This window comes from Camelina sativa, chromosome 6 (genome assembly GCF_000633955.1).
Source record: "Camelina sativa cultivar DH55 chromosome 6, Cs, whole genome shotgun sequence".
Lineage (NCBI taxonomy): Eukaryota > Viridiplantae > Streptophyta > Magnoliopsida > Brassicales > Brassicaceae > Camelina > Camelina sativa.
Genome location: NC_025690.1, coordinates 24,349,504 through 24,368,844, shown reverse-complemented (window position 1 = coordinate 24,368,844; position 19,341 = coordinate 24,349,504). Strand labels below are relative to the sequence as shown.

The following is a 19,341-nucleotide window of genomic DNA, read 5'->3' as shown; positions in this document are numbered from 1 at the left end:
TAAGAAAATTAAAGTAGTGGATGATGAACACGGAAAAAAGAACATAGTAATAATGCGGTCGTCGGACATGAATAGAGGCTGGTCCATTTGGCCCTCTATCGCATTGTCTTTTCTTGTTATGTCAACTGTCCTTTCTCTTGTTATCACTCTCTCTACTCTACTTAATCATGTATTTTCTCTCTATCAGCTTTCGTAACTTTTTTTAACTCATCACGAATTATTATATAATTAAAAAAATATATATTGTCTAGTGAACTCAAGGCAAAACAATTGTTAATTAATAACGTATATTTTCTTTGAATAGTAGATTGTTTTGTTTCGCTTGTAACCCTAAAAGTTAACTAGGGAGACTTTTTGTCTCGACAAAGACAAAACAACTAAAATGTCGTTAATTATGTTTTACTTTCCTTAAATGGATGATGGATGGTACTATAGAGAAAAGAATTCGAAATCAACACGAAACTAAAGAGGTCTTGTTTTTTATTTTTTTCAACGAAGGTTGATTGATTTACGACAACGAAGAAGTGGTTTCTAATTATTCTGAAAGTTAAACCAAAAAAGCTATAATTAATAATAGAGTAAAATCAAAAAGAAGAAAAATAGGGATAAGGGTTCTAGAAGAGCATTGATATTTTTCCCTTTTCGGGGGGGGAGGGGGGGGAGTTGTCACCTTTATGGGGAAGGAGACGAGTGGGCCGAAACTGGCAAGCACTTATCGTCTAGACCTCTCTTGCTAGCTTTTGTCTTCTTTACGGTTACTAAAGTGTTTCTCTTTCTTTTCTTCTAGAAGATCATATCACTATAAGAGAAAAAAATTAATAGCACTAAAAACTAGTACATTTTTGGTTTATAACTTTTATATTAGTAACTAAGGGTTTGCTTGATTTCTAATTACAATACTAGAACGAGTTGGCAATTAGATGTAAAATTCATTTTCCAGTCGCATTATTATATGGGTTAAGCTAATTCAATAGAGTAGGCTTGGCTTACAAGTGTGTTACTAAGGGTTTGGGTTGTGTAGTTAGCATATTTCTTCCATGAACGTTACAGAGGAACTAATGCAAAACTATAGGCAAGCGGAATTATTATAATTTTATTTAATCAACAAGTCCAGACCGGTTTTCTCAGGGGAGGGAGGACCTAGTATGACCGTAAACTTGAAGCCAAAAATTCAATTTGCTGAGAAGAACACAAAGTATCACTAGTCTCTGATAGCTGACGGAAATGAATACTAGGTCCTATCTCCGATAAAGAACACAAAGCCCACATAAAGCAAACGAAAATGAATACTATCTCCGATAAAATATCACTAGTCTCTGATAACTGAAACAAAACAAAAACTCAGATCCCAAAATCTATGGAATAGGTAAAAAAAAGATAAAGAAGCTTTCATTAGTTCATTCTCCTGACAAGCTCGTTGATGAAATTCTCACGGTTTCCAGCATCACCACCTTCGACGTAGTGGTTTCTCTTCTTCTTGAGGCCACCGAGTGGTGCCTTCAATTGGAATGGCCAGAGGAAGTTGTTGGCTTCCTTGAAGTGAGGTCCAACAGTCATGATCTCATGGATCAGATCCTCCACACAGATGATACCATGCTTTCCAAGAGCTTGGTCCACTATCGAGTTGTCGGTAAGTGCTATCCTCTGGTGGTTCAGCTTTCCATATCCCCTTTTGTATATCAGTTCCTTAACACTCTTCAAGTTTGGGTATCTGCACCAGAGGTATTATTCGGTTAGAGAAGCATCTTCTCATGGTTGCCATACAGAGAGAGACAGAGAGACAGATTACATACCCGTAAGTCACGTAAGGTTCAACTCGGCGCAACATGTTTACTGTTGCCTTGTTCACCTTAAGGAACACACCATTGAAGATCTGCACAAATGTATAACACATGTAAACTTCCTGATAAGATAAAGTGTCTATCTATCTACTCTCTTTTAAAAGAGATGATCAACCGGAAACTCTAACATGCTAGTTAAACATATAGCAGATAGATCTATTAGACTAACAAAAGGTATGGGACTAGATTAACATAACAATCTGTGAAACCTACCTGTCTCAAACGCAGGAGCTGCAGAATTTTCTTGGTTTTTGGGTCAATGGCATTGATACTGCAAAAAGCACAAACAACCAATGTACATGAAACAACAGAAACTGTTTGCAGTATGTATGTGAATACGAACATGATAATAAACACATACCCACGGATACGAATGATAAAGAGCAACTTAGCCTCTGGGTCGACATAGAACCCTCCTTTCAACTTAGCCTCCCTCTTCAATCGGATCAACTCATTATCCTAAAACAAAGAATACAACATTAGAACAACAATTAACAGAACAGTAATCTTAATTACTTCCAAAACCAAGAAAAGCATGTCTCTTTTACCTTCTCAGCGTACTCTTTGGCATACTGCTCAGCTCTCTTGAAGATAAGCTTGCGGGTCTCAACACTCTTCTTCTTGGCAGCAACAGTTTCCTCTTTCTTGGCCAGTGCCCATTCCTCTTGCCTCTTGATCTTCTTCAAGACAGACTCTGGAACCACTACCTTGGATTCAGCCATTTCTCCTACCTAAAACAGAGCAAATTATAAGCTATAAATCTAATCAAAACAAAATAAAATTAACACCTTTGAGCAATACAACTATCAAAGGGTAGAAATCGAAGCAAGGCAGGAGAATCTATCAAAATGATTGAGAACCAAAGGTGTCTATGGGAAGATCATGAAACTTAACGGTATCATAAACATGTTAGATTTCATCGACTAATCAAAGTGAATGTTCTACAATATAACTGCAACAATTGGGTTTTTATCGATCTCACAAGCATCAGAACAACCAACTTTGCAATGAATCAAAGAAGACTTACAATTAGAAACGAAACGAAGAAGATCAAAGAAAGAAGCTTACTTGAGAGATGAAGAGGAAGTCTGAGAGAAAGAGAGAGAGAGAGAGATAGTGTGCGGCGCTGAAGGTGAAGAACAAAACAAACAAGTCGAAAAATGGGTTTAGGGTTTTTACTTCGTAACCCTAGTTTTTTAATTTTTAAACGGGCCTTGCTTACTTATATAGGAGGCCAATTTTAGCTAAAGTGGGCTGGTTGAATTGGCCCGAGTGATTTAAAAAATATAATTGGACAATTTGATACAGCCGACCGAATTATAAAATACAGGTTGATGTTCCTATCGATTGACCTGGTTCATCGGTCGTTTGGTTAAAGTCGGTTAAATATATGGTATGTGAAGTTTGATGGAATCGATAGGTACATATTAACACTAATCTCTATTTGGCGTTTGATCTTCTATTAATTTAAAGATTTGTCCTTTATAAAATGCTGTTTAGACCTTTTGACAAAGCCATATTAAAAATTGGGGTTAGACCTCAGTTAACTCTTGACGTCTCTGTAACATCAATTTTTATCATCATCCTCTTATATGCAATACTCATCTCTATGATAAACGACGTATAGTCAGAAAAATTCAAACATAGAGGACATACACACACTGACACCTCATTACACCGTATAGACAATGTATCAATATATGATGTGTATGAATACAACAACCTACACTTAATAAAAAAGAAAGAAAAAAAACCATTAAAATGAATATCACCTACCGAATGTGTTTCAAAAATATAGTATAAAAGACACGTTCTAAGGAATAAGATGGTCCATTTTGAAAATCGAAATATAAAGACTTGGTCAACTAAGCTAATCAACTCTCATTATATAATGCACTACATGATGGATCAAGAAAATCAAGAATCACCGGAGCTATAATGGCGGGAGGAGGAACGACCTTAGAGTTCACGCCAACATGGGTGGTTGCTCTCGTCTGCTCCGTCATCGTCTCCATCTCTTTCGCCGTTGAGCGTCTCCTCCATCGTGCCGGAAAGGTTATATACATCTCTATGTGTTTAATTATTTCGATGTATAGATATATGTCGTCGACTAAATGATTACATGTGGAATATAGCAATTTCGGAAGAAGGATCAGAAACAGCTTTTTGGGGCATTACAGAAGATCAAAGAAGGTGACATCATGTTTTAATTTGCCTAACATTTATATAATTTCCTAGATTATAATTAGCTCATTTGTTTTGAAAAGTGCAACATCAACCCCCGTTTATTTAACCCATTATTAAATTAAATAACTGGTAATAAAGTTTTTTGATCATCCTTCTAACAAGATTCTTACAAAAATCTTGAATGGGCAACAGAGCTTATGTTACTAGGGTTCATATCGTTGCTACTATCAGTAAGCCAGTCTAAAATAGCAAAGATTTGCATATCAAAGGACTTAAGTGAAAAGTTTCTCCCTTGTGAGAAACCAAAGGATGATAAGTCTCTCAAAGACTCCTCCCATTTCCAGTTCAGCTTCACCGGCCGTCATCTCCTCGCCGGAGATTCAGCTGCCGGCGACTATTGCTCCCAAAAGGTATTTACCCTTTTTAGTTTTGTTTTTTTGGGGGTCAAACCCAAGATTTATCTTTTTTTTTTTTTTTTTTTTTTTTTTTTTTTTTTTTTTTTTNATCTTACACGATTTCAGCATTTGTTACATTATCAATTGATTGGATTTGGAGACGTGCATAGAATTGACATAGATTGTCTATATATAATATGATATACTTTTGGATATTTTTTGTTTTAAAAATTCAGGGGAAGGTACCGTTAATGTCGTTATCAGCTCTGCACGAGCTTCATATATTCATCTTCGTATTAGCTGTTTCCCACATTATTTTTTGCCTCTTGACCATTCTTTTTGGTACCATGAAGGTATATATTTACTTATTTACGTACCTTACTTCAACAATATTAATACTTTTGTCTCATTCACTAATGAATATCACACTGAACGTACAAATCCTAAACTCTAAAACCAAAGCTCACACTACAAGATGCATTTGCTTACTTATATTGTCTATATAGCCTAATAAAGATATTGTTAATATTGTCTAATGATTATAACATAATGTTATTGGCATAGATAATGCAATGGAAAAAATGGGAGGATCAAGTATCAGAGAAGGACCTCAACACAGACCACGGTATAAAAGAAACTTGGAAAAATAAAGACATATTTTACTTAATTATTAGAATGGTTTTTTTTTTTTTTTCATGGTCTTAAGAAATTTTTATTTTGAGCATAACTATAATTAATCATCTTTTAACGTTAACCCTTTTTATACACATATATATATATCTACACAGTGATCCAGAAGAAATTCACACACGTTCAAGAACACGAATTCATCAGGACACGATTTCTTGGGGTTGGAAAAGCTGATGCTTGCTTTGGATGGGTGGTGAGTTTTTTTTTTTCTTTTTTTTTTCTACAAAGGTATATCTTCATCCTCAAGACACGATTGTATGTGCATGCAAAAGTTTTGAGTTTTTGAGTGTGTTCTTGTCCCATGCAGCAATCATTTATGAAACAGTTTCTTGCGTCAGTCAATAAATCGGATTACATCACGATGAGGCTAGGATTTGTCACGGTATATATGTATCTCGTATATTGATTCGTCCTTAGAATCGAGTTTCTATCTACAGAAAAATAAAAACAACTTCTTCTTTTTTCTTCTTTCCTATTAGACTCATTGCAAGACCAACCCAAAATTCAATTTCCATAAGTATTTAATGCGTGCCCTTAATTCCGATTTCAAGAAAGTTGTCGGTATCAGGTAAAAGAATTCAAGATTATCGGAAAAACATACTTGGTATTCTTGATTCTGTTCTAATGTATATATCAAACTCGCAGTTGGTACCTTTGGGTATTTGTGGTTTTCTTCTTGCTTCTAAACATTGCTGGTGAGATGACTTCTTTTAACTTCGATCCAAACTAAGTTTTCCTTCTTTCTTTTTCGGTGTAATGATCATCGACTCCATCTTTCTTGCAGCATGGCATGTTTACTTCTGGATAGCTTTTATTCCATTGATTGTAAGTCCCTGAAACCGCTCCACCATGTCTAATATTCTTCAAACCCATCTTGACCCGAAACTTGTTTTCCCCTCAGCTTTTGCTTGCCGTGGGGACGAAGTTGGAGCATATCATCACAGATTTGGCTCATGACGTTGCAGAGAAACACATTGCTGTGGAAGGAGATTTGGTTGTCCGACCATCAGATGATTTGTTCTGGTTTCAAAGTCCCCGGCTTATTCTCTTCTTGATCCATTTCATTCTTTTTCAGAACTCCTTTGAATTAGCCTACTTCTTCTTTATCCTCGTAAGTTTACTTGTACCATAAAATCAATCTAAACTATTCTAGAAGATATCAACATACATCATACATGGAAATTTAACGCTGGCAATTGTAATAACAGTTTCAATATGGTTGGGATTCTTGCATCATGGGACATGTCAAGTTTATCATTCCAAGACTCATCATCGGGTAATAGTTGTCATCATCGCCAACGCTTCTTAAATCTATTTCTTTAAAAGTTTTTTTAATCTTGAAATGTAGAATCTTTTGACTCTGTTTTTCAGGGTATTGGTTCAGCTTCTCTGCAGTTATAGTACCTTACCGCTCTACGCACTTGTCACTCAGGTATAGATTTTATATCTCCTTGTGTTCTGATATCAACTAGACAAAGACACAAACTCAAAACCACACCTTCTTCTTTTGGTGAAAAGATGGGAAGTTCATACAAAGGTGCAATATTCAACGAGCAGACACAGCAACAACTTGTTGGATGGGCAAAAACGGCTAGAAAGGAAGTGAAGAAAGGTATAACTCACGCAGGTAGCAGTCATGGTGGCAGTCCAAACCCTCTTGCAGCTACTCCTTCACCTCGGTCTTTTCAGTTGCAGTCGTTGCTAGGAAAAGGCTCGTCTCAACAAAACCAGCACGTTGGGAAAACATCAGAGATTGTTGAGAAAGATTAACAAAAGCTTCCATCAGACAAAAACTTCGTGAGACTTTGTTTAGTATCGAAAACTGATTTAACAGTGTTGTAAGAAATATGTACAGCAAAGATGCTGAATCTCTTTTGTCAATTGATCAAACAAACGAACGATGTGTTTTTGGAAAATCTTTTCAAGTTCCTTCGGTATCATTTATAAAAAGATCTTCTATAAATGAATGAGGCTGATCGACCTACAGACGACAACAGTATAAACATCGGACCTCACCTGACTCTTCTTTACAACCTCCAATTTGATGATCAAACATCTAAAAGAAATGCTATATAGCTAATTCAGAACAAAATATCGTTTTATTTCATGGTTTCTGAACTATAAAGTGCATGCGAACAAATTATATTTTCTTTAGTTAGATGGCCCAGTTGAATTGATGTATCCACAAGAAATAAGTAAAAGAGGATTCTACTAGCTTGAAAGAGCATTTTGATAAGTATGTCACTCCAAACAGGAACCACGAAATCCAACATTTTTGGTTTTAACATTTTGTTTACGAAAAAGGATAATGGGAAACTGGTGATAACGTGAGATCTGTATCTAACAGACAACATAAAGAGGGAGGAAAGAGAACCGGTTATACATCATTTTGGTGATAAAACAGAGAGAGACAGAGCTTGCAAATTTGTTTCCATCATTCCTCTGCAGCACTAGCTGCATTAAGATCCACACTTAGATCCAATTCCTGAAACAAAAAAAGAAAATGATCACATCTCAATCGCAGAAGATGCCGCGGTGTATTAATACAACTGATATATTAGTGATTCTAGAACATTACCTTTCCGGTGATCAATTTATACATGTTCAACACATCAACAACAGTTGTGTCGAAGTGTGTTGTAGCATCATAACTCTGTTTAGCACATGAAATAAATATGTTATTAGAAACCAGCCAACTTTAGGAAGCTCACCAAAAAAAAGAAGATAACTACACTAACCGTTGATATGAAGCAGTTGTCCAAAGTGGGCTCGTTGACAGGCTCATATCTATCATAGATGTCGAAGAACAGCTCATCAACAGGCCCCAGAAGGTCGATTCCAGGCTTGAGCTCGGATTGAGGGTTATCAGTTTCAGCGTCTGTCGACACAAATGCTATGAATTTTCCTTTGGGAGCAACGTTGTGTGAATACGAACAACAGAAGACATACCTGTCAGTTACAATAAAGACATAATCATGAGCCTGTTTACACAATGCAAGGTTTTATAGAGTGCGAAAATGTGCTGTAATCAAGAAAATATAGAGTTGAGAAGAGTCTCTTGCCAACATTCGTCTAACGAGAAATCCATCTAAATTTTACATCATAGCTACAGTTTTGAATGAAGAAAGGAATCTCAGCAAGCTCAAGAGCATAATTCAGACAAAGCTTAGCTATCACAGAGAACAAATCTATGCAAATCGAAGTTTCTGTTCCTTCAAGTCATTCAAGCTCATTTACTTCTATAAGTGGAACCAAAACATTGATAAGAGAACTCACATGTCTGATTTGCGGCCCAATTGTTTTTGGGGTAGGATGACTTGCACTGAGTGAGAATCATTGGTGTTTGGAATAGGATGGCTCATAATAGCAATTGCCCGAGCAACCCTTCCAATCTTCCTGACCTGTTTTAATGGATTATGAAACATATTAAATTATGTTACCATAGATAATCAAGAAACAGTGGGAGATTTTAATATGCCTAACAGGCTCACATATTAACAGACCAGAAATCACAGATGAGAACTATATGCATCCAACAAAAAAAAATTAAAGAGAGCTTCCTGCTCCAATGGAAAGCATCAGACAAACCTAAATGACAATGTAACTTGTGGTCGCAGTCATTACCTTGTTGGGCAGGTAAGATGGATCGCAGACAACTTTCTTGCATTTGGCAGTCTCTCCCTCAGATGTAACACCAGTAACCTTACCCTCCTCATCGAACTCTACCTGTTATAGAAGCAACATCAGTTGCTGAACGATTGAAGCAAACAGCTGCAAAGATAAGGAAGCCAAGGGCATACCTTGCACTCAGGTTTGTTCAACATATATGTCCCACCATAGACAGCACTAAGCCGTGCAAATGCCTGAACCAGGGAAGAGAAGAAATAAAAACGAAATTCAAGAAAATATCATCCAAATCATCAGAATAGGTGCACCAACCACATAAAGCATGTAAATAACGATAAAGACAAACCTGAGGCAATTCTCCCAACCCATAGAGAGGATAGATATATGGTGAACCTCCTTGGAAACGTGCAAGGGATTCCGCATAGAGCTGATAAAACATTTCAAGCAACAGTGTCAAAAATGCTTAACTCAGAGATAAATGCAAGAATGTTAAAACAAGGGGAGCATAGTTTTACAGTCCCACAAGAGCAATTCACCTTCATTCTCATAACAGTATCATAGGCAGGTTGATGGAGATGATTGTCATTACAGTGAAGTGCCACCGCATGACCAATAAAGTCAATAGTATCTTCACCAAGACCGAATGTCCTGCCAAAATGTAATCTTAATAGTTAGCAGCAGATAGTCTAAATCAAATATTGACAACACCATAATGATGAAACCAAAGAACATCAACTTACGCAATCAACTCCTTTGTTGTAACTCTCCTCAAATCCATTCCATTATGTGTTTTTGGGTCCTTCTCGTCGTATTCCTGAACATAGCTGAAAAACTTTCCGGCTCGGCGTTTCTCAAAAATACCCATAAGAGGAGATTTGAGGGCCTCCATTGGAGTTGCTGGCACCTTTTGGACCTGCAGGATATAAACAGTTAAGTAAGTATCTAGAGAAAGAAAATTTACTTAAGCTGCAAAAATCTGCAGCTAGAATGTTCAGTGAAAAGCTTTTAACCAACAGAAAGAATGTGAGAAAGAAAAATGCACACTTGAAATCTATGGGAAAAAAAAAAATCAAGAAGAGAAAGAGTCACAAGATCAAATGAAAATGAGTCGTCACTGTACCTTGCCTTTGACAAAAACATAGCTTCCATCAACAGCTTTAAAAGACAAGTACTTAGTCACATCCGTATGAATAAGGACACGAACAAGCTTTCCATTTGCCATCATAAACTGGTCCGCCACATTGAGAGAGAAGAGTTAAGTAAGTAATCCGAAATTATTAGTACAATAAAACCTAGCAGCAAAGAGAGGATAAAGCTAGAAAGCAGCAAATACGATATAGATACCTTAGGCATCATGTCAACATTGTAGTCTCTGCTAGAGCCTAAATGAGCAGGAGCCTTTTCTTCTCCCCTGAACTTCTTCCACAGCTGTAAAAAAAAAAAAAAACAAAGCAACATCAATAACGCTTTGCTAAAACGATAACTTATCACACCAAAAAAAAAGAAGTCTTAAATAAGAGAGTATAGATAGATTAGAAGAGAGAGAGAGAGAGAGAGAGAGAGAAGTTGTGACCTGATTGAGATTAAGAGATGTTGACTCTCCACCGTAGTAGTCATTCCTGTCCATGTGAAGTACCTATTCGGAATGCAACACAAATCATTAGATTACTTAAAAAAAAAAAAAAAAAAAAAGTAAACTTGGCTTATCGATTGAAGACGAAGTCAGCTAGAAGGCATCTATCATTCACATGATGAAATTTAGTATTTTTTTTTTACGCAATCTATCAATAAACACAAGTATCAAAATTGTAAAAATCGCGAGGCCGATTGGTTCAATGATAAAAAAAAACCATGTTGAAGCTCATAGAGCAATCGCCTAAAAATCGGGAAACCATCACACATAATCGGCCGGAGATAGAGTTCTCACCAAGATCCGTTCTCCGGATCAAGCATACAGGCAGGGATTCAAAAAAGTTGCCACAGACAAAGACAAGAGAAAGAGGAAGGAAGAGAGAGAGAGAGAGACCTTAATACCATCGACGGAGAGAAGACCACTAAGGATGCACTCCTTGAGACCAGTACCCAGAACAATTACTTCGTACTCTTCATCCATAGCTTTAGCCGATCCCCCAAAGTCTCACACCGAAGAAAAGACTCGGACTTCTTCTTTTTTTTTTGCTAGTATAAAGCGAGAGAGAGAGAGAGAGAGAGAGAGAGAGAGAGAGAGAGAGACACGGAGACAGAGAGATCGGTGATTGCGTTGCGTTTATTTATCAATCTCCGCCGAACCAAAATTTTTTTTTTTTTTTTAATTATTTATTTCGACGTGTTATAAAATTTCCTTTTTACTAGTTTTCTTTATTTTATTTTATTTAAAAGAATTTATTTTCCTCTATTCGAGTATTTTTACAGTGGATAATTCAACACTAAAGAGTAACAAAAAAAAATCAGGTCATAAAAGTAATAAACCGAAGAAGAAAAGGTCATGTAAAAAGATTACGTGCGGTTATCATGTAAATCGTATGAAATATAGATTGACTTGAAGTTTTCCTATTTGTCTGATGCTCTCGAGTGTGTGTTGGACTTCGAATATATAAAACCAGCGGCGATCGTCTCTCTCTTGATCAATTGGAGACAAATTATACAATGTTGAAAAAGACATCGATCGGTCTAATTCAATGTTGGAAGAAAACGATATATAATTCAAGTTTTGTTTCCGACAATTAATTGGAGATCAACAGTTGAGTTCCAAAGTATTTAAAGAAAGACAGTTGATTCAGTCACGAGGTCCGGATGTCATTTATGTGAGCTGGAACGATATAATAGAAGATGAAGCTCAACAAGAGCCAAGAGAATTGTGTGTTGTTTTGGGGGTCGTCAATAAAATTCGTATGGTCAAGTTCCCTGATCTTTCTAAGTTCTAACCTTCAACAGCTCCTCCTCCAACATGTATGAAAAGGGAGATTGTACCTCTCACACCCATGTCATCAGCCTGGTGGACATTCGACAAAGACAAATTCAGGGGCACATGCACATCACATAGTAGCCCGGTTTTGTTAATGTTATTCATCGTGAATATGGCCTAGACAAAAAAAAAAAAAAAGAAGACAAAGCTCTTCTTTTTATTGAACAAGACAATTTTTTGTTAGTTGCTCCAATTGATAGCTCTACTATTTTCTAAAACAATTCAGTAATAAAAAAAAGACAAATTTGGTTAATTGAAAACGAAGAGACGAAAAATAAATTCTCATCAATCAATCAATCAATCTTTGAAAAAAAAAAACAAATAACGTTTTATACATTTAAAAAGAAAAAAAAAAAAAAAGGAGAGAAAACAAATCTCTGATAAATAATTTATTTTGCAAGCGTCGTCGTAACCTCTCAATGAAAAATCTCGTCCAGGTTTGCTCGCTCTCCTCTCTCTTGTCAATTCTCATCTACGACTACGAATGTTCCTTTGTCATGTGTTTGCAATTTCGCATTTTTCTTCTTCTTTTATCCGTTGCAATATCCAGAGGCCCGAATTCACAATTTCTCGGGTTTGGATTTTTTTGGTTTTGATTCTGATTGCTTTGGATCAGTGCCTGGTTTTTTTTTTTTTTTTTTTTTTTTTAATATTTTTCGATGCTTCTGTTGACTAATGACTAGTACTACCTTTTTTGCTTTAAATTTAGACTCTTTGGAGCAATCTGAGGAGTGGCTACTGATTCCGCCGCACAAGTCTGGAGGAAGGGATTTGGTATTTGTTATTATTTGTAAAGGTTATTGCTTTCTCTCTACTCTCTAGTGTGTGTTTTGGTTTGGATGGAGAACCAAGAAGAGATGTACCCTGCTGTAACTTCTGAGTTTGACCCTGAGGAGATCGTTACGGTGGAAGGAGGAGCTGAAGGGAGTGGTGTGGTTTTTGCAAGAGAGTCACCACCTCTTATAGCTACAACTCAACCGAGCAATTGCTGTGCTTGTTGTAGTGCAATGAAACTGCAATGCAGCGGTAATAATAATGCTCATCTTAACAGACAGGATAGAATTGAATTGGGTAGACTTTTCCAAGGTTCTGTTAGCTCACAGGATTGGCAACTTTCCGAGAGGTTCATTCGTCTTGCTGATCCTCAGACTTTGAATGATTTCTTGTGCATTAGTCTAGATTCTATTTGGTTCTTGAGTACAGAGCACGAGTTAAAGGGGATCACGGGATTGATTTCGAAGATCATATGTCATGGTGCTCATGACTATACTAGAGCTACGCTTAGGACTTCGTTTCTTGCTTCTTGTGTTTCATCTTGCCACAGCCGGACTGCGAGTCTTGCTGATACTGTAACTCTTATGGCTCAAAGGTACACTCATTAGATGATGGTTCCCCTTTTCTCATACTACTAATAGTGGCAACCCCGTTTTTGGATTATTATTAGAGAATTTTGTTTCTGCTATGATTCCTTGCTTTTTATTCTGCTTCATTCGTTCACCAAAGTCGTGTCCTAGTTGTTACAGTGATTGGTTATATCTGTAAGTGTTTAACTAGTTTGTTAATTTTGAGCTGATTGAAGGGTTTTGATATTGCTTGTACAATTCTCGGATTATACCTCATCAATGCCTTTGGCTTCCCTTGTCTCTGCCTTGGTTGTTTGAAAACATATATTGCCAATACTTATGACTTACTAGAGTGTTCCTATATTTTTGTTACATGGTGATGGGATTCAAAGTTGGTTAGAGACAAGGAAGTTTTTAACTATGTGCTATTGAGTGTGGTGAATTAGAAAAGAACGAGATGTAGCTATAATAGGTCTCTAGAGATGCTAGTTTTGAAATCGATAGGTTATTGAAAAGTTTATCTAACTCAGATGTAGATAGTGATGGCAAAAGCTGAATGTGCTGCATGTCTTTGCTTCCTAATCTTCTTACTTAAGACTTTAGTTGTCTTTAGATGTTTAGGTTAAACCGTTAAGTTCCTTCCATGAACACATGCTAATCTCCCCAGAACATTTCAGTTTTCCAAAATAAAATTTTGTCTCAACATATTCTGCAATTGCCTTGGCTTGCGTTTACATTCACTCACAATTCGTGAGACTTTTCATCCATTATGTGCTCTTTCTTTTCTATCGTTATTGTTTCCGTTTGGGATCTGTGTTGTTTCTATTTTCACATAAAGCAATCAATGATGTTTTCTTGTATCTTTGATGTATCCATTGTTACAACTCACAAAAAGACATTTCTTGCTCTACTGCTTTACTTCAGTGCTCACATTCAATCAGTGTAATTGTCATGTTGATTTCCTCTCAATCATAATTTTCCATCTCGGCGTTTCCAGGTTGCACGAGCGTCTCCAAGAGTGTAACGGTGATGAGGTCCTCAAAGCAGAAGCTGGTGCCAAAGTTCAAAAGTTCACTGAATGGGCCCTCAAATGTATAGGTTTTCACTCCCGATGCCAGGGACCTAGAGATAAAGCTAACCAAGACTCAGCTGCTGAGATCCAACTCCAGCTTTCTGCTTTCAAGATGTTCTTAGATCTTGCTGGAAACCATCTATCAGGAAAGGATTTCACAGAAGCCTTTGATGCAGCTTGCTTCCCGCTTACTCTGTTCTCTACCTCGTTTAATCCTGGCTGGTCTTCTGGAATCTCAGCTACTGTCATTCATGGATTGCTTGGTATGCTGGTGGAAGGAGGCGCAGATAACGTAAATCAGTGCTTTCTTGAAGCTTCTCGTTTTGGGAGCACAGAACTTGTGCGCATCTTGTTGCAGGTAAATCTAATCCTTAATGATTGCTTGCAAGCTTTTTTGTGCAATCTAACTGAACGTTTTCCTGGTGCAGATTGCTCAAAGGAATAGCTTAGACGTGGATGTTGACTTAGCCCTGGGTTTTGCTTCGCATTATAGTAAAATCGAAACTATGAATTGCCTTGTGGAAGAAGGTCATGCGATTGCTTTCCTGGGTCCCTTGATGAGAGCAGCGGAGAGAGGTTGCATGCAAGTTGTTCAATGGTTTGTGAAAAGAGGCTGTCGTGAGATGGAGCTATGCTTAGCTCTCACAGCCGCCACTTCAAGCAGCCAGGTCGAGGTTGCTGCTTATCTCCTTCCTCATGTACCAAGACCCGTCCTCACTGCTCTCAGCGTTGAAATCCTCAAAGCAGCCGGTGAAAGAAGTGGTGGTTCCCTTTACGGAGTAGAGTTTCTCCTAAAATCAGATTTCCTCCGGGATCCAGTAGCCACATATTCAGTTGCAGACACCATTGCAAAGTCAGAAGACGAGTCTGTTCCTTCACATCTTAAATCGTTTCTCCAAGAACACTGGTCAGAGGCTGCATTCAACCAAGGATTGAGGGAAAGCCAGGGAAACTTCATGAATTTTATGAGGGTTTTGAAACTTGGAGAGTCTGCAATAAGTCTAAAGGATCTCCCAGCACCATTGAGAGTAGCAATCGCCTACATGCCGCTGTACAGAGAGTGTGTGGAGGCGGGTGGGCGGCTGCTCTCACAGAAGCTAAGAGGACAGCTTGTGGAAGCCGCAAAACAGCTTCAAGGGTTGGATGTGGCCTCAGAAGAAGTAAAGAAAGGCTATCGTCACCTCGTGGCAGTTTTGGAGCATCACCTTCCTCTATTTTTGGTCAAAGCTTCTCCACACTGAGCAGCAACGGATCCAGCATCTGAGCTATTCGGGTTAACACAAGTCGTTTCTTACAATAGTTGAAAAAATAAGAAGTGAGAAACAACCGTACCCCTACGAATTTGGATTCTGATCCAGGTTGTGAGATGATGAATCAAAACTTCCTATGTGGGAATGTCTTTGTCAAGTCTCTCTAAATCTGTCTTTTTTATGCATCCTAAACCATGGGGAGAATGATAATGAAAGCAATGCAGATTATATTACTTCATCTGTAATCAAAGTTACTACTTCTGTCTCATAGTCTTTACTCTTTAAGTCCATGCAATCAAAGTCTTTCAATATTAAGTTATTATAAAAACAATGTCCCAATTTCATCTGGTTTTGTTTCAAAGGCATTATTAGAAAAGTGGAAAATCATGAAAAACAATGGAAACGATTAAGTTCTCTCTATTTATATAGTTGTATAATTCTGCAGCAACAAGAAACAAAGTTTTACAAATGAAATAGTATTAATCGCTTACCCTGAAACCTTAAGTAAATGACAATAAGACAAAACTTCCTCAGGTTTTTTTAAGGATTTCTTCAATTAAAGAAACGTTTTACATAAAAGTGGAAGAAGAAGAAGTTACTTCTACATGTTTGGAGTTAGAAGAAGGCATGAAAGCAAGAACCATAAGCAAAACCATAATCCCAATAGGAACCAAAAGCAGCATAAACGGAGGAGGAGGCAATGGGGGAAGAATCAAGGGTAAGATCAAGAGAGATGCAGTGAGACCAACAAGCACAACCATTGATTCCAAACTGAAGTAACTAGCTGATATTAGCCTCCTCGGACTGTTCTGTGACGACAATGTCCGAAACAGTTCTTGCTTCCTCATGATCGGAGCAGGAGCTGATCCACGAAAACTGATGTTCTTCCGGTTATCTCTTCTCATGTCCATGTTGTTGTTGTTGTTGAGTGAACAGTGTTCTTGAATGTTTATGATGTCGTTTTGTAGACTTGAGATATCACGAATCATTTAAAGAAAGTTCCTTTCTTGGGGAATTGATCTGGGGAAATCAGATCGATATATGAAGAAACAGAGTTGGACTCAAATGCATAAAGCAACAAGCTTTTCTTCTTGTTCTGTCAATGTAGCTTGGTTGAAGAACCCTAATGATTAAATTACCCAGTAACTCTGTTTCTTGGCGTTTTTAGACTTAGAAAAAAAGACTTAACTTTTCTTTGTAGTTTTGTTTCCTCCTGTAGAGAAGATTTGATTTGATTGGTGGTTTACGAAAGCTGCAAAGAGAACAAAGGTTGCAACGTTTTGATCAGTATGATTCAATAATAAAAAAAAAAACCAATATTGAACAAACGAATCAGACTAGGAATTTGCAGAGGATTAGATCAGAGAAGAAAAAACTGAAAGAAAGCAACCACCTTTACGACGTTAAGAGTCAAAACGTCCTTCAGCAGAGAACAACAAGAAGATGAGATGGTAACGTTAGAAACCAAAATATATGGGTGTTGAAGCTTTTATGAACGCAAGAGGAAGACGAATGAAGTTTCTTTTGTAAGAAAAAAAGAAAATGAATAGAGAGAGAGAGAGAGAGAGGAAGATACAGAGGAAGAAATATATAAAAAAAAAATGTTAGTAAAAAGATAATTGAAAGAAAATATAAAGGGATTAGACTGTTTTTGTGGAATCAGAGAAGAAACAGGAAAGAGAGGAAGGTTCACTGAATTTAAAGATCTTTTTCTTCTTTTTTTTGCTATGTTTTAAAAGAAAAAAGAAGGATTTAAAAATTATTATCACTTTTTTTGGGGGTGAGATGACAAGTGTGTGAGAGAGGCAAGTTGCTGATTCTGGAAGGTCTGAAACAATTTCAAATCACCCCCCCAGTGGGTTGGTTCTTCTCCCCTAGACACTTCCTTTCTCTCTCTCGAGAGAGATGACGTAGCCTGGAATTTTATTTGGGGTAAGCCTCTGTCCGAGGTCGAGGTTTTTTAGTTTCTTTTACGAATATTATTCATTATTCCTTTGCGTGCCGGTACCAAAAACTGGTTTTATTAGTTATAGAAGTTAACGAATCTAAGCTTTAACATTGTTCCTTTATTGTGTGTGTAGTCAAAGTTGTTTTATTTAACAATTATATTTGAAAAGCAGTCGTGATTTTTTCCTTTTCTGAGTTATGTGTGTAGGCTTTTTTAAGTCTCCTAAGTATTTTATTCATAAAATTTTAAAATAATACGAAAAGCAAATTAAAATGTTTTAACCACTTGATGTTATCAAAACGAAGTTAGTTGCCTTCTTCGTTGCATAGTTTGAATGCGGTGAATTACCAATTTAATGTTTATTAAGGACTATAATTACAAATTATAGTATATATAATATGTGAATTCAATTTTTTTTTAAAACTCTCACCTAGTAATAATGTTTGTCTATGTGTTTATCGACCGATGATGACCCATATTGTTATTCCTCTCCTCGGCATTTTCATGTGGTGCCTCTATCATATCATCGTTCTTAGTGGGACAGTTGGTCCAATATTTATTTCTTTCGGTTTTATGCTTTTATTATTTAGTTATAGCAAATACAAAATTTTATATTTATATAATTTGAGACTCTTTCTATTTTTAATATATAGTCTAATTAATTAGGTAGACATATTTCTTTTAGTAAGGTTTTAAGGAAAAAAAACTAAAAATAAGTGGTGTTGTTTTGAGAATGTTTCAACAAAACCGTGATGTATAGTGGTAATAACTCGTATTATCAAATATAAATAACATTTGTGTTCAAAAAAAAAAAACAAATATAAATAACATGATATTTGTTATAAGACAGTATATGCAAATGGGATATATTTTATATTTTCAACAGAAAAAACTAGTTTACATGATTACATCCATCATTAAAAAATAAAAGGATATAATTAAGCAATGTTATCAAATGGGATTATATTTATACATATACTAGTTTTGGTTGCGTGTTTTAATTATGAAGGAGGGAGGGACATGATAATTTCCCGCAAGCAGATTTGTTTTGGCAGTTCAGGTATTAAACCAATTGACAGCTTACCAGAATTGTGAATCCACTAGTACTCTCTTTATTCATATTTTTTTTCAATCCAAAATAAAAACACTTATTAGTTATCCAAATTCAATGAATCGATCGCATATATGACATCTAACTATTACGTCTTTTCTACTACAACAAATTCAAACAGGAGGATTGTTTACTTTTAGCCAACCACTAGCTCATTGACATTACTCTTCTACCACTATAATGGCTCAAGTAGACATATAATTACAACAAAACTACTTAATTTACTTTTCGCTATAAACAAAAGTAAAACTTTAGGCCAGTGAAAAAAGATAGTGATGCCGTCTTAACTAGACAACAAAAAAGTTCAACTAGCTATTTATTAGACTAGAGTAATAGTATAAATGTAGCATAGTGATATCTTCCCGATACATAAAGATATTCATATCATCTTGTGGATATGTACTTGATTTGATATCTTTGATTTTATGTATACATGATCTTATGGTTAGGATCGATATGCCACTCGTGAATGTAATGTAAGAATTTTATACAGAGAGCGCAATCTCTTATCCAAATCAGACAAAAGATTTTTATTCGTAGCCAAAACCAAGAAAGATTTAGGAATTAGGTGAAATAAATGTTTTTTTTTGTTCTGTTTTACTATTATCCTAAAGATTCTATTAATTTAATGCATGGTGTCTATTTTAATTTTAGGAAATTAGAAAGAAAAAAAATAATTGGTGGAAAGGGAAAGGTATAGAGAAATGGCAACCCATGCATGATTGCCTTGAACATCGCAAACCCTCCCTTAGATTGCATGTCTAGTGGTATGTAATGTAGTGGACCTCTGCAACAATATTCAACCAAATATTTATATTTTATATACATTTGCATAATGCATAGACATAATAAGATGAATTATTATCTCAATTAATTTAATGACGAGTTTATATGATATGCCCACAGTTTTCA

General features: G+C 36.3%; 5 protein-coding genes across 7 annotated transcripts; 2 read left to right on the top strand and 3 right to left on the bottom strand.

Moving 5' to 3' along the window:
- LOC104793348 (60S ribosomal protein L7-3) lies at positions 1,158-2,962 on the bottom strand. Of its 2 annotated transcripts, none has more exons than XM_010519696.2 (6): positions 2,910-2,962; positions 2,390-2,572; positions 2,203-2,300; positions 2,055-2,112; positions 1,794-1,873; positions 1,158-1,711 (listed from the first exon to the last, which is right to left on the bottom strand). In XM_010519696.2, the coding sequence occupies exons 2-6, from the start codon at positions 2,561-2,563 to the stop codon at positions 1,393-1,395; spliced, it is 729 nt and encodes a 242-aa protein (XP_010517998.1). In that variant the 5' UTR covers positions 2,564-2,572; positions 2,910-2,962; the 3' UTR covers positions 1,158-1,392. The 2 variants fall into 2 exon arrangements, with proteins under 2 accessions (XP_010517998.1, XP_010518000.1); XM_010519698.2 differs by having other exon boundaries at positions 2,869-2,938.
- LOC104793347 (MLO-like protein 15) lies at positions 3,699-7,011 on the top strand. 2 transcript variants are annotated; one of them, XM_010519694.1, is made up of 14 exons: positions 3,699-3,896; positions 3,977-4,034; positions 4,221-4,438; positions 4,660-4,776; positions 4,988-5,048; positions 5,212-5,306; positions 5,421-5,495; positions 5,593-5,681; positions 5,759-5,808; positions 5,898-5,938; positions 6,015-6,224; positions 6,322-6,389; positions 6,485-6,545; positions 6,632-7,011. In XM_010519694.1, the coding sequence occupies exons 1-14, from the start codon at positions 3,780-3,782 to the stop codon at positions 6,881-6,883; spliced, it is 1,512 nt and encodes a 503-aa protein (XP_010517996.1). In that variant the 5' UTR covers positions 3,699-3,779; the 3' UTR covers positions 6,884-7,011. The 2 variants fall into 2 exon arrangements, with proteins under 2 accessions (XP_010517996.1, XP_010517997.1); XM_010519695.1 differs by lacking the exon at positions 4,660-4,776.
- On the bottom strand, positions 7,326-10,973 carry LOC104793346 (guanosine nucleotide diphosphate dissociation inhibitor 1). Its single transcript, XM_010519693.2, has 13 exons — positions 10,767-10,973; positions 10,314-10,376; positions 10,085-10,168; positions 9,861-9,968; positions 9,481-9,653; positions 9,277-9,388; positions 9,087-9,167; positions 8,914-8,976; positions 8,738-8,839; positions 8,390-8,514; positions 7,852-8,062; positions 7,692-7,766; positions 7,326-7,598 (listed from the first exon to the last, which is right to left on the bottom strand). Exons 1-13 carry the CDS (start codon positions 10,851-10,853, stop codon positions 7,548-7,550), a joined length of 1,335 nt encoding a protein of 444 aa, XP_010517995.1. The 5' UTR covers positions 10,854-10,973; the 3' UTR covers positions 7,326-7,547.
- LOC104793345 (ankyrin repeat protein SKIP35-like) lies at positions 12,037-15,638 on the top strand. The gene is made up of 4 exons (XM_010519691.2): positions 12,037-12,142; positions 12,415-13,074; positions 14,046-14,478; positions 14,549-15,638. Exons 2-4 carry the CDS (start codon positions 12,545-12,547, stop codon positions 15,359-15,361), a joined length of 1,776 nt encoding a protein of 591 aa, XP_010517993.1. The 5' UTR covers positions 12,037-12,142; positions 12,415-12,544; the 3' UTR covers positions 15,362-15,638.
- Positions 15,774-17,050, bottom strand: LOC104793344 (ARGOS-like protein). The gene is made up of 2 exons (XM_010519690.2): positions 16,764-17,050; positions 15,774-16,622 (listed from the first exon to the last, which is right to left on the bottom strand). The coding sequence occupies exon 2, from the start codon at positions 16,357-16,359 to the stop codon at positions 15,940-15,942; it is 420 nt and encodes a 139-aa protein (XP_010517992.1). The 5' UTR covers positions 16,360-16,622; positions 16,764-17,050; the 3' UTR covers positions 15,774-15,939.

What these genes read in the sequence shown, in the direction of transcription:
- LOC104793348 (XM_010519696.2), bottom strand. Translation starts at nt 2,563, where the DNA reads ATGGCTGAATCCAAGGTAGTGGTTCCAGAGTCTGTCTTGAAGAAGATC. An exon ending in CCAAAGAGTACGCTGAGAAG is followed by an intron (nt 2,301 to 2,389) that starts GTAAAAGAGACA and finishes TCTTTGTTTTAG; the next exon opens with GATAATGAGTTGATCCGATT. An exon ending in AGCTCCTGCGTTTGAGACAG is followed by an intron (nt 1,874 to 2,054) that starts GTAGGTTTCACA and finishes ACATTTGTGCAG; the next exon opens with ATCTTCAATGGTGTGTTCCT.
- LOC104793347 (XM_010519694.1), top strand. Translation starts at nt 3,780, where the DNA reads ATGGCGGGAGGAGGAACGACCTTAGAGTTCACGCCAACATGGGTGGTT. An exon ending in TGAGGCTAGGATTTGTCACG is followed by an intron (nt 5,496 to 5,592) that starts GTATATATGTAT and finishes CTTTCCTATTAG; the next exon opens with ACTCATTGCAAGACCAACCC. An exon ending in TAGCTTTTATTCCATTGATT is followed by an intron (nt 5,939 to 6,014) that starts GTAAGTCCCTGA and finishes TTTTCCCCTCAG; the next exon opens with CTTTTGCTTGCCGTGGGGAC.
- LOC104793346 (XM_010519693.2), bottom strand. Translation starts at nt 10,853, where the DNA reads ATGGATGAAGAGTACGAAGTAATTGTTCTGGGTACTGGTCTCAAGGAG. An exon ending in GGTTGGGAGAATTGCCTCAG is followed by an intron (nt 8,977 to 9,086) that starts GTTTGTCTTTAT and finishes TCCCTGGTTCAG; the next exon opens with GCATTTGCACGGCTTAGTGC. An exon ending in TTGGGCCGCAAATCAGACAT is followed by an intron (nt 8,063 to 8,389) that starts GTGAGTTCTCTT and finishes TGTAACTGACAG; the next exon opens with GTATGTCTTCTGTTGTTCGT.
- LOC104793345 (XM_010519691.2), top strand. Translation starts at nt 12,545, where the DNA reads ATGGAGAACCAAGAAGAGATGTACCCTGCTGTAACTTCTGAGTTTGAC. An exon ending in GTAACTCTTATGGCTCAAAG is followed by an intron (nt 13,075 to 14,045) that starts GTACACTCATTA and finishes CGGCGTTTCCAG; the next exon opens with GTTGCACGAGCGTCTCCAAG. An exon ending in TTGTGCGCATCTTGTTGCAG is followed by an intron (nt 14,479 to 14,548) that starts GTAAATCTAATC and finishes TTCCTGGTGCAG; the next exon opens with ATTGCTCAAAGGAATAGCTT.
- LOC104793344 (XM_010519690.2), bottom strand. Translation starts at nt 16,359, where the DNA reads ATGATTCGTGATATCTCAAGTCTACAAAACGACATCATAAACATTCAA.